The 13,169-nt window shown below is 41.0% G+C and overlaps 1 protein-coding gene across 2 annotated transcripts in view; it reads right to left on the bottom strand.

Moving 5' to 3' along the window:
• GAB1 (GRB2 associated binding protein 1) overlaps window positions 1-13,169 on the bottom strand; it is a 299,988-nt gene that overhangs the window by 104,782 nt on the left and 182,037 nt on the right. For both annotated transcript variants that reach the window (XM_086962237.1, XM_086962235.1), the window contains exon 2: window positions 11,166-11,460. In XM_086962237.1, coding sequence (XP_086818363.1) covers window positions 11,166-11,460 — 295 coding nt within the window. The remainder of the gene's footprint in view (window positions 1-11,165; window positions 11,461-13,169) is intronic.

The raw sequence follows: 13,169 nt of genomic DNA, 5'->3' as shown, positions 1-13,169 counted from the left end.
TTCTACAAGGGTGATTTGAATATACCAAAATGTTCGGAGTTTAATTTTGCCAGATTAAATGTGAATATTTTGGCATTCGATATTTACCATAACAATAATCAGGTTTTGTTGCTTTGGATCGACCCATTTCCAGAAAACTGCACCAACAACAAACTTTATTCAAAATCTTTCCATTAACCCCTTTGAACTCTGTGTAATAATTTAATGATAACAGTATAAATTAACATCCTGTAAGTATTCATCAAATACATACAGGTATTTTATAAATTACGCCCACATAATGAATCATGAGAAATAAGTTATTACATTACACTTATTACCATAGTTCCCCTATCACTATTGGCTAATTATGAGAATGATATGAGAGAACAGCTTGGCATTTGCATAACTTTTTATGTGTGAAAACAACCGTGTTTAAAAGTCGAAGAAAGGTTACAAAATGAACATCCTTTCAATGTATAAACTGATGACTTTGTAAGATATCACAATAATTGACCAGGTGATTTGGATCCAGCTATTTCAAATGGGAATCGAAGAAAAGGGGGTGGTGATGGACAGAGTATCTGAACTAAGCAGAATACTCCTACCCAGTCCATCACCACCCCCTTTTCTGAATCGTTTTGACCACCATAAGCGTGGAAGGGTATGCTCAGACATGAGTCCCTTGCTCACTGCACCATCAGGATTCAAGCAAGCCGGGCCGAAGACGGCTGTAATGCCAGAAACCGGTCCCCGGAAGCTTGTTTCCTTTCCAGTAAAAGAATTGGATTGGTAGTTTGGTCTGCCCTGTTCCCATTATGCACTGGGCCAGGGACAGACTAATTTGCATGTAGCCAGGTTCTGAGCTGGGATGGTGCAGTGAGCTAAAAAAACGGTGATGAATCAAGCCCTGATCTGTTGACTGGGTACGAGTGGTCTGCTTAATTCAGATACTCTGTCCATCACCACCCCCTTTTCTGAATAGAAACCAACCAGGGCAAGTCTAAAGTGATAACCTTTGCATATCGCCCAAACTTCAAACATGTATGATATGAAAACTGCATGTTTAAAATCTATAAGACTAATCTATAGATATCTTGCTGTGCGTTTCAAGTCAAAGGATAATGCGCCCCTCAGATCCTTGGAAAGCAAGGTTGCTCCCCTAAAGTACCTATTTCAGACACTATCCAGAAACCTTGCAAGTTGATACTGAACATCATTCTTATAAGTGATGAGACCTTACTAGCAATATTTATGTTCTGGGGGCATTTTGGCAGCAATTTAACACTTGGCTAAGCAAAACTAAGTGCAACCTCAACAGATCACTCTTCCTACTGCCACGGTAAGCAAATCTGCCTAGAATTTATATGACAGGAAAAGGTTTTAGCCCAAAGCGCTGTCATCTTTAGATATTGTTTTAAATAAATCACGCTGCCACCAACGATGAGAGGCGATAATCGTAGCCATTCCAAAACCTTGCAAACCTTTAGACGTATGCGGGTCCTATTGTATGCTCTCCCTGCTTAATGTTGACACCAAGTTGTTCGCTAAGATACTCGCTAACCAGCTAGCACCGTTGGCGTCAGTTTTGGTGGCTCCGGAACAGGCAGGGTTTATTCCGGACATGAACCTCACATATAATCTTCGCATGGTGTTTGGCACTATCCAACATACCAACTAAGATTCTACGGCTGTCGCGGTCTTCTTGGATATGGAGAAGGCCTTCGACTGTCGAATGGCCCTTCATGCGACAGGTTCTAACTAGGATGGGATTGGGCACAGTCTTTCTCCAACTGATTGGGATACTTTATAATTCTCCCACAGCGCGAATCAAAATAGGTGACTTAGTGATGGATTCTATCACCGTATCCAGAGGCACGAGGCAGGGTTGCCCGCTGTCCCCTATCTTATACGCCTTGGTGGCTGAACCACTGCCGTGTGCATTACGTGAGTATCATAGTCATAGAGGTGTCTGCATCCCAAATTATAGGATCATAGTGTCCACATATGCAGACGACACATCATTATGTGTCGGCAAGCCGGAAAGCAATCTCTCCTCCGTACTTAGGGAGGTGGTGCACTTTGAGGTGCTGTAAGGTCTACGTGTTAACTGGTCTAAATCCAAAATATTTCCGATCACCCCAGCCATGCCAACTTTCGAACCGGACTACCCGCTACAATGGACCACTGACACAATACGATATCTCGGTATCCGTCTACACACAGACTCCGATTGTGTTCAGAGAAAACTACGGTACCGCGGTCAGTAGGCTGGAGGATGATGTAGAAACCTGGATTAGATTGCCATTGTCTCTACTTGGTAGAATCTCTATCATGAAGATGGTGGTTCTGCCGCAATTTCTGTTCCTTTTCATTAACATACCTATTGTTTTTCCCCTTTCTTTTTTTCAGAGTCAACATTATTGATGAAATTGGATGGGCGGGTAAAAAAGCGAGGGTGAACTGGCGGATACTTACCTTGCCATACCACTTGGGGGGGTTGTGCGCGCCAGATTTAAATTTGTATTATAGACCGGCGCAAGGTGCCCAAGCTTATTATTGGATGCATGGTGCGCCTAATATTCAGTTTCTTCATATGGAAACTCTCTTCGCAGGTCCCCTCCCCCTGCCGGCCATGATATTTGAGCCTACAGACGGCAGGACGGGGATACTAGACTTGCTTAATTCAACTCGGCATGCATGGCATAACATACTACAAATACAGGCGGGGGCACTGCTCTATTCCCCAGACATGCTCATAGATTGAACCCTATTGTTGGCTCCGTCCAGGGATAAAGAGGTTATACGGGCGTTACAATCGTTGAACATATGGACGGCATGGGACTTATTTCAAGATGGTGCAGTTAAATCCTGGGAAGAGGTGGCGAACCCGATGATATCTAGCAACATGCTACAACGGTTTCAATTTTATTGAGTGAGGAGAGCATTGTGTGGTATCCTAGGAGACGAGCTACAAGAACCCCCTGTAGTGCCAGAACTGACCTACATAATCAGAGCTAAGTCGCCCTGTACAATGGTCACTAATCTATATAAATTAGGTTTGTCCCATAGGGCGAACCAGTATACTAAAGCCAGACTTGCCTGGCAGCGAGACTTGCAGCAGAATATAGATGACGCCATTTGGACTTCTTGTTGCACTAGCACTCGGCGTATCTCCTTACATGGTAGACACAGGCTGATTCACTATAAGTATGTTAATAGAGTGTACTACACGCCAGAAAGATTGCACAGGTATGGGTTACGAGAGAGACTGGTTTGAGTTAGATGCAGAGCACAACCTGTGGATTTTATCCATTTGGCGTGGAAGTATCCGGGGGTGTACGCATATTGGGAATCTATCTTTCAGGAGTTGGGTAAAATAGTAGATAGAGTTGGCCCCGGACTCCATCCTCGCCCTTCTGGGGTATACCAAACAATTGCCCAGATCAGTGCGTAGGCTAGTGGAGATGGGTCTTGTTATGGCAAAGCGGTGGGTTGCAATGTGCTGGTCGAAAGGCCCCTTACCCACAATCACACAGCGGTCGCACAACATGCTATATTGCAGCACGCAAACTGCAATTCACTGAAATACTCATTCTTCCAGGAGTCGACCTAAGAACTTCTGGGGACTTTACATAACTTATTTACTTTCCAAAAACTTGGACGCTGAAGACGCAAACCCCACGGACCCTGAAGACAATACTCAAGCAGACACTGTTTAGCCTATACCATGCAATGCACATCTGACGGTGCCCTCTCGGGGGTAGTATTGAGACTGCGTTTTGAAGTCCCTCCCTCCCACTCCGTATTACTAGAAGACGAGATATGCGGGTCTAGTAACTAAATACTGGATTGACAATGTACCCCCACCGTATATTCATTCACAATCAACATCTCAATGCTTTACGTACAACCGGACATCACAGTACGGACTTAGGCTGACTGGGCTTTGTTAATGGAGCTTTTGCTATATTTTGAGTTTCTTTTTGCATATAAGTAATCTTTTAATTCTTGGTCATTGATCGCTGCCTGCCCCATGGGTTGTTGGTTTATGGCTGCGAATAATTGTGAAATATGCAATAAATAATTTAAATAAATAATTAATTAATTAAATCACGCTTTCCAAAAATCCCTCAAAAGGCACACTCCTGCAGGTACCGGATACACTGATCAACATAAACACACGCCCCGGTACACAGTAGTAAATTATTCGTTATTACAACTTACATTTTAGCCACCAAAGGACTAACATCTCTTGTATTGATGGTCCCACAATAGTTTGGTTCTTCAAAGCTACTGCAATCTCAGGCTTTCCATCAATTTGTCAAATCATGAACATCTGAAAAAACATTTCCACCTCTGTTTCAGGGTGTTTGATTTGGGAGACGATTGATGGTTGTGGAAATCAAGAGATAAAATTATTCCTGTCATTTTTGATTCTATAGACACAAAATCCCTGGCCCACTTTTTAATCCCATGCAAGATGCATCTAGCCAAAGCCCTTTGCCGTTTTGGACTCCAAATTAGAAACAGGCCATTTGCTTCTGTTTTTAGATGCTATGAATGAACTTCATCAGAGAAAATATTTTGCTTTAACTTGTGTAAATGAGTTTTTAAGTTGTAATGCGGATTTTATATAGGGACTTGGTTTTAAATATCTAGCAATAAATGTATTGACTCAATTTTAACTGTTCCCAAAGTGCAAAAGAGATATTAGCAGTCCCTCCCACATGCTGTAGGAACGGTCAACATTTGGAAGAGGTACAGGAACGACGTAAAATAGTATATAAAGGTTAGCGAGAGCACCAATAATATATATTAGGCATAGTTTACATGAAACCTGTGTAAGTTAATGACTCGTATGTTCAAGATAATTGAAATAAAAAATCATTTTCCTCGCGTGTAGAGAATGAAATGGCTGTGAAAAGAAAATTCTTGAAAGAATGAAAACAAACAGGATTGCAGAGCACTCAAATAAAATAAGATGGTATTAAAAGCTTGTGTTTGAGGAGTGTGTATACAATGAAAGAATAGGTGAGATTATATAAACTGGAAGAATAGTTGATGCTGCACAATCCATTTTGATGTACAAATTGATTAATCATGGTGGTGGGATTGAACATTTAGATTCGAGTATCACAACAAATAAGAAACCAGTATATAAAACAAGAATCGACAAGTAAAATGAATAATATGAAAACAAGCCTATAGAGCACAATTGATACAGTTGATTTATTACAATAACATTATCTGAGTGGGTTTATAGATGTAATATGACAGAAGTAAATAGTTTAATTTATTCCAAAGATTTTTTAATTTGCTCATAAAATGTAACTTTAATCTTTTGCACATTTTTATTTTTATTGTGAAAAGTTTTTTTTTAAAAAGGATCTATAAGAAACTATATTGGCTGCCACAATAAACACTACAGGTGGCCAACAAGCTGAAAACTATTTCAGACTCTACTCACTAAAGAACAGTTACATTGTGGACTTTGGTCATGTGGTATGGGCATTAGGCTAATGACTTCACAAAAACGTGTGCACTTACACCATGTGAACAACCAACCCCCCCTCACCCCCATTATGAGAACAAGTCTTTCTCTTCTCAGGGACTGAGGTCATAATACTTGAGAATAATATCCTACATGAATTACTCAGACAAGCAAGGGGGAAAAGGCTTCACCTCTAAAATGTTTAGAAAACAGATCAGGATGGATAATAAAGATTACGCCAACAATGGTACAGCAATACTAAGGGCCGCCACATTGTCTTTTTACAGCACATTATATCCTGCATCATGCAACCATTTCTTCCATCTGCTCAAGGTCTTTTCACAGGGACATAGCCAGTCTTAGGACGGAGAAGGTATGCACTCATCCGTTAAGGGAAAAAGAAAAAGCGATGGTAAGCTGCTGCAAAGTGTTTGCTACGGATCATATAAATTCTGTAGTATGAAGACAGGCTTTAAAATGGCAGTAAGAGATGCAGGATGGGGGGCAGGTTAACCAAGGTATCAGGGCAGGCTTCAGCTGGTCCAGGGAGCGCAATATCTGCTTGCCCCTTTTTCCTGTAGAGGTCGGGCTGGGACCAGACTGTGCAGCTGCCCACAATCCCTGTGTCAACAAAGAGGTCCAGTATCAGAGAGGCGAGAATTATTGCGGGAAAGTTTTGCAGATGTGAAATCTGGTCATGGAGACATTCAGAATTTTGAATTGCAGAATGCCACCTGGGGCTATCGCTTTGTGAGACATTTTGCCACTCATAATCAGGGTCTTGGAAAGAAAAAAAACCATCTATGCTTTTGCCACCAGGGGAGAGTGCCTACACTGGAACATCTTAACATTGTAGGGAAAGTAATAATTTCTCATTCAATATCAAAAATTGTGCAGCGTCATGAAAAACGTTCAGTAGTGTGCATTATGGTAGATAAACTTTTGGAAACAATTGACGGTTTGCTGGGATGGCACAGAGGAAACCAGCATATCTTTTAAAATGACATAGAAGTGTGCCCTAAGATTTAATGGATGGGGTACAGGTATTCTAGTAAGAATAACTCCTAGATGCCCCCCACCCCAAAAACTAAAGTAAGAAGGAAGTTAGCATATTCAATAGTAAATGTAGACCTTAACTCGTACTCCTGGCACCTTTGCTGAAATGTAGAAATGAGATGTGAATGAGAGACAGGGTAGGTTAATTTGTCAGAAGGAATAAGTAAGATTGTGTGACTAATTAGCTGATTCGAAATAACAATTGTTTCTTTATTTTGGAAGGCATTGCTATTTAGTTAGAGGGCATGACGCTGAAGACATGGTTGTTCAGAATGTTCACATGGCACATGAGGTGTTATCTATGCTATACCATATTCAGACTATAACTATGGGTACTGTTTCAAGTTTTTTGTGACAGAAAAGTTTGATTCTATCCTTATGAATCATTATAGATCTAATGCCTGATTTTGATGATTGTGTATCATGGCGAGGAACTAGGTTGACAGTGAAAGTGAATGTCAATTTCAATTCAAAAGTGCTTTATTCGGTATATATAAATATAACCATATAGCAACAATTCAGAAAAATACATGTACATCGAAAGTGAATGTCATGCATGGAGGTTATAGTAGAATATCATCTATGACATGTTCAATGTGTGAAGATTTGGGTTGTACCCTGTATTAAAAGTCCATCAACTTAAACTTCCCTCTAAATATATGTTTTTCCAGAAAATTTAACTTGATTTGAAGGTCTGCAAACGATACTTCTAATAGTTGTGTCAAATATCATATGGTTTATTTATTTTTCTCATCACGTTTGAGAACATCATATAGCATTATGTGAGTTGCGAGAGTGTGAGAGAGTGTGAGAGAGAGTGTGAGAGAGAGTGTGAGAGAGAGTGTGAGAGAGAGTGTGAGAGAGAGTGAGAGAGAGAGTGAGAGAGAGAGTGAGAGAGTGTGAGAGAGAGTGTGAGAGAGAGTGTGAGAGAGAGTGTGAGAGAGAGTGTGAGAGAGAGTGTGAGAGAGAGTGTGAGAGAGAGTGTGAGAGAGAGTGTGAGAGAGAGTGTGAGAGAGTGTGAGAGAGAGTGTGAGAGAGAGTGTGAGAGAGAGTGTGAGAGAGAGTGTGAGAGAGAGTGAGAGAGTGTGTGAGAGAGAGAGTGAGAGTGTGAGAGAGTGTGAGAGAGAGTGTGAGAGAGAGTGTGAGAGAGAGTGTGAGAGAGAGTGAGAGTGTGAGAGAGAGTGTGAGAGAGTGTGAGACAGTGTGAGAGAGAGTGTGAGAGAGAGTGTGAGAGAGAGTGTGAGAGAGAGTGTGAGAGAGAGTGTGAGAGAGTGAGAGAGAGAGTGAGAGAGAGAGTGAGAGAGAGAGTGAGAGAGAGTGAGAGAGAGAGAGTGAGAGAGAGAGTGAGTGAGAGTGAGAGTGAGAGTGAGTGAGAGTGAGTGAGAGTGAGTGAGTGAGAGAGTGAGAGAGAGAGAGTGAACGAGAGAACTGGATAAATATTAGTACTTTTTTAAAAATCAAAGACATACATTAGACCTGGCAAGAGGCAAGTGCAATATAAGTAACAAAAGATTAAAGTACAACTCCAGTGAGATGTGTTTTTGAAACACACCACAGCTATTGATGTCTATGGAGTAGGGTGCAGGGCTCCCTTGGCTGTGGGCTTTGACCACACTAGGTCTGATGATGTGCTATGTTTCTCAACATTTATTTAAGTTTGTCTTTTGGACAGAACAGGACTTGCGAGCTATATGCGGTAGTTTGTCACTTGGGCTAGCTAGAAGTGGGCTTTGGCGATGCCAACTATGATGTTTGCTAGGACTAATGTTTACAAACTTTACTATGTTGGTTTATGGGACTTCGCTAGCTACTCAGATTGATTATGTGGGCTTGCAAGGGTGTAGCCGCAGCCTGCGCCTCCTTTGTGAAGAACCGTTGTTTGAGGTATGTGAAATTTCTGAGTAGGTTTAATTTTAGAATCCAACAAATTCCAGTCTGTATGGGTATATTATGTGAGTGGCAGTTGGGCCTGGCATCCATGGGCTTCATACACGCAGAGCTGTGCTTCGATTTTTTTGCGAACTTTAACATTTGCAAATATTAGCAATTGGTGTGAACTATCATTGGTAGAAATGGCACATGCACGAGGTCCTAAACTTCAAAATTGACAAACGTTCACAGATACAAATATCACTGCTGCTTACATATTGGACAAATGACTTTTGCTTAACACAAAATTGATTGAACATGAAACCTGACCAGAAAAAAGGAACACAATAGAGTCAAGCAAGTTAAGGAGTTTGAGTTCTTCATCCAGGAGGACCAATACTGTGGTTCTCGTCTTACCTGAACAAGTGACTGTAATTCAAGGCCTTTTACACATCCACAGTTTTGACTCTATCTGCAACACAATTGACAGGTGGTGCAATGAAGATAGCCTCCCCTGTTAGTTGGCCCCAATTGGTCTAGGGAGCCCAAGATTTCAAAGTTGCAAGGGTTTGATGGCGGCTCTATCTTAAGTCAAATACAATAGATTTGCCAATAGTTTTTATTATGGTGACTGGAATGTGTTGGCAGTGGCAATGTTTTGCCTTTTTGAGGCCTGAAAAACCAAAGGATATAGAAAAAGAGGCACTCAATTGGAGCACATTGTCTTCCACCACTCATTGGCCACTTGAAGCACTGATATTCACCTTACAAAGACGGTATTGTGTGTCTGTAGACAGGATGAATCATTAAAACTAATTTGTAACCAATTAGGAGGCTAATTGTTTGTTAAAAACATGTTTGTAGTTAACGTATGTTAATATATCTGCATTACACTGTGGCCAGCCCAAATGCCAGGATGGGTAAAACCATCTTTTAAATTTGAACAAAAACTGGGTTTTGATAGGAAATGCTGGAACTTTTACCCTTAGTAGCTGTAGAACTAATACTTACACAGGGAGTCATATAGCAATCTAATACTATTGAGGAATGAGTAATAAATATGTGATCTCTTTTAGTGGAATTGAAGAATGTGGGAAGGCAAACTATGATAGTAAATTTCAAAATGTAATGTTCCTTCTGGGTAGTAACGAGGGTTGTTTCTAAAACTATGATGCACTTCCTAATTCATAGTTGGGCAGTACTGAAAACATCAAAGAAAAAAATGCACTACCTAGCTAGAACTTTAATATCCACCCAGAGGTTTCATATAAATGTATCCAAATTTGTATTCATCAGTACCCCAATAAAGACAGGTTTCCGACCACAAGGTCAAGTTTCAATTCATTTTGAGCTAAACTAGCACGCTAAAATAGAAGGAATGCCCCATACTAACATCTAAATCTGAAAAGAAATATAAAAAACTTCTGTGCCATTTGAGATTTTATTAACACCATGGTCCACCTGCGACTGCACCTTACGTTCAAAAAAATTAAATCAAACCACTATATTCTAACCCAGGAAACTCACAATTTTTCAGTTTCTGAACTCTGGTATTAGGGACTGTGCCGTATAGCAAGTATCTCTAATGGAATCTCACAACTGTAAGCTTTATCAAAATTGGAATACCACTACAAACTAGGTTCCTGCCTCTTAATATTAGGCCTGCTGCCAACAGATAGCTATGGTAAGGGGTCTTTGGTAGGATGCAGAGGGTAATGATTAAATAGTGCGTTTCACTGGGCACACTGTCAGTCTGTTGTGCGTGATTATAAGGGGACAGGGATCCATTTTGGATCTTCTATGTGTAGATGTATACAACATGGAGTAAGGAGAGAGCCTAACAGACAGGGGTGTACATTGTAGTAATATTTCTGAGATCCTCTGAAGTGGACTAGGCTCTTGTGAGAAGATGGAGGAATGGAGGGAGACCGGTGCTGCTATGAAGTGCAGGGACAGTCCCTGCCTCCTACCTGCTTCATTCTTCCAGAGGTTATTGCAGACAGTTGTGTGGTAGATGAATAGGAAGGCACCATCCATTTTCTGTGCCTTGGACTCAGATTACTTACAGTAAAGACCCAGGTTCCCCCCTCCCTCCCCCCCACTTCCTGCTTAATTTGAGCGACAGATTGTAGCCTCATCAGTCTGGGGCTATGATTAAAAATGTTGGAAATGTCAAGAACTGCTTGAAATCAGGTCCAGAGATTTATGTATATGTGGGAACCATACCTAAAACTGCAAAACTAGGATAAATGCAGAGTAGAACCAGTGGTCAGTATGCAAGGATGAGCACCTCAACGTGGGTGGTCGTGTTCCAGTATAGGCAGAAATCATCCTTGACTGCTGCGTTCTTTTTGAGTGGAGACAACATGAGCGAGATCCTTGCAAGAAGAGCTGTAGATGTCCTGCAGAAGAAGGAACTGCCTTGTGGGGAAGGAGGAATGGTGGTTAGCATTCCCCAGAGAAGAGCCGGTCTTACTTCTATAATAGCACAGCTACCTGGTGCCGCAGGATCTATGCAAAGAACTTGCAAGCTGCATCTGCCTTGAGGCAACTGGCTGTGAGAGATGTACCAAAATTGTGCCCCTACAGGAGGATGCTGTCTAGACAGACTTACAGCTGTGTTACCTATTTGGAACTATTTGCATATTTGTTGCCAGTGTTACAAGCTGGACAACAGTACATTCCACTGGTATTTGTTTGTGAACTATCAGTGACAATAGAGTTAAGGGATTAAGGTGGCTATTACCCAATAACCGACTGGGCTTACCTTCTTCGGTGGGGTTAAACCCACAAATTTCACAAATGCACCGCACCCACTTATTCATCTCTTCTTCAGTGTCTGCAACCAGGTAAAATATTCGGTCAATGGTTTTAATGTCAAAGATAAAACTGTTTTCAAACTCCTTTTTGTTAAAAGTCAGCCCAGCATCCACTTGCTCGCACAAGTTTAGATCAATAATCCGTATTGGTTTCTTGGTGTGGTCATTTTTGTAGTACTCCAGGACATCCGGATCTCCTGTTAGACGTCCACTGCGAAGAATGAACCATCTCTTCTTCCAGGCCTAAGAAACAAAAGAATTTCATTGTAATAAAAGCTGCTACTTCAAAGCCGTCTTAGTTTAGATTTTAAGGAAACAAAAAAAGCATAGACAATACTGCAGCAACATAAGACTGAGCAGTAATTTTTAATGCCAATCACCCTATGACCCAAAAGAGTAACAAGGTACCATCAATTAAGAGAAACATCACATTTTTAAAACCTGTTATTTTTCTAGATAACAGTGCAGTTTAAAAAAATCTGTAATGGGTTTTAATTCATCCACAATTGGAGCACTCAGTACAATTCTATAACTAGGGACTACGAAGTAGAAGAAAAATACATTCCACTTTGAACCATTTGCCAAATGACACTGCGTGAGAGAGGGGAATGAGCTTAGAAATCATCTGGTTACTTCACCGAGGAAGTGGAGAAAACAAAGAGGACAAATTGTTCCCGTCACACCTGCATTCTCAGAAAATTTGATCATCCATCCATTCATCTCTGCATCCTTCCTTTTCCCATCCATCCTGGTCTTTTCACCTACACCAGCCCCCTTCATTCATCCATCACCCATGTCTCATCTATCCTTCCTCATCTCCCTACATCATTCTGACCTCTCCCTACTTTACATCCAACCTTCCATGTAATCTTTCTCTTCATCATTCTTTCCATAATTCCATCCGTTTCATCCATACATCCTTCTCTGAATCCATCCCTAAATGTCTTGCTTCATGTTCTCTTGTATTTCCCCCACCTTACAGCCCCATCATGCTATTCTCTTGCAGAAGTATTGGTCAGCTCATGTCTGAAGACCATTATCTCACATTAAAATCCAATGAAACATCACATTTTAAAGGGCTTATGTCACAAACGCACATGCACCCCCAGAGAAGGTTTTTACAAAACGCCATCATCGCAGCTGGGATAGAACTCACTGCTATGGAAATGTTTGCCTATTATCGGCTCTGGGTACCATGCAGAGCTACTAATTACCAAAATCATGCAGGACCCTAGCTCAGCTCATGACACTCCCTTTGAATAGACACATAGTCATCAGTCTATACACTGCTGTCCTGAATGAGACCCCTGCGATTAGTTTCCAAGCTAAAACAAGGTGAGAATCTGCTCTAGTGCAGCCTATCCAACAAAGAATGGATATACTGCAACCAAGTCATCATGCCCAAACAGTAGACAAATTAATTAATTTTAGGTTCCTACACCAGAAATACAGCACATCCCATACATATATCTTAAATTTTCAACACATTAAATGCCTAGCTCCAAACGCTGACTTTATATACCTTGCATTTGAGTGTTACAGAATTGCAAATTTTTGGGGTAAAGTGTTTAAAATCACCTCAACCATCATTGAATGAAAATATCACCAGCTCCTTAAGTAGCTCGTAACTACTTGTGTGGTAAAGGAATGCGTTGGAAAGACACATTCATGGTTCGGACCGTGTTGTTAAGGTACAGCGTGGTTCGAGCCACAACGTAAAGGCTGTTTCCAATGTATTGCATTGAACATTTGGAAACATACTAGTCCACCCTTCCTTTGATCCAAAAATATTTGGAAACCCATGCAGACTTACTTTGTTAATGCTACCCTACCTTTTTAAGAGTAACCTGCAAAGATGAAACCATTGTCATTAAGATACTGTTCTGGGAACCTACTTAAGTAATTATCAGCGGATGCACAAAACAAAAGTAAGCAAACGTAATCCCTGTTGA

Source organism: Lissotriton vulgaris, chromosome 3_1, assembly GCF_964263255.1.
Source record: "Lissotriton vulgaris chromosome 3_1, aLisVul1.2, whole genome shotgun sequence".
Taxonomy (NCBI): domain Eukaryota; kingdom Metazoa; phylum Chordata; class Amphibia; order Caudata; family Salamandridae; genus Lissotriton; species Lissotriton vulgaris.
Note: the sequence above shows the minus strand (reverse complement) of the source record. Positions and strands in the feature narration are given on the sequence as shown.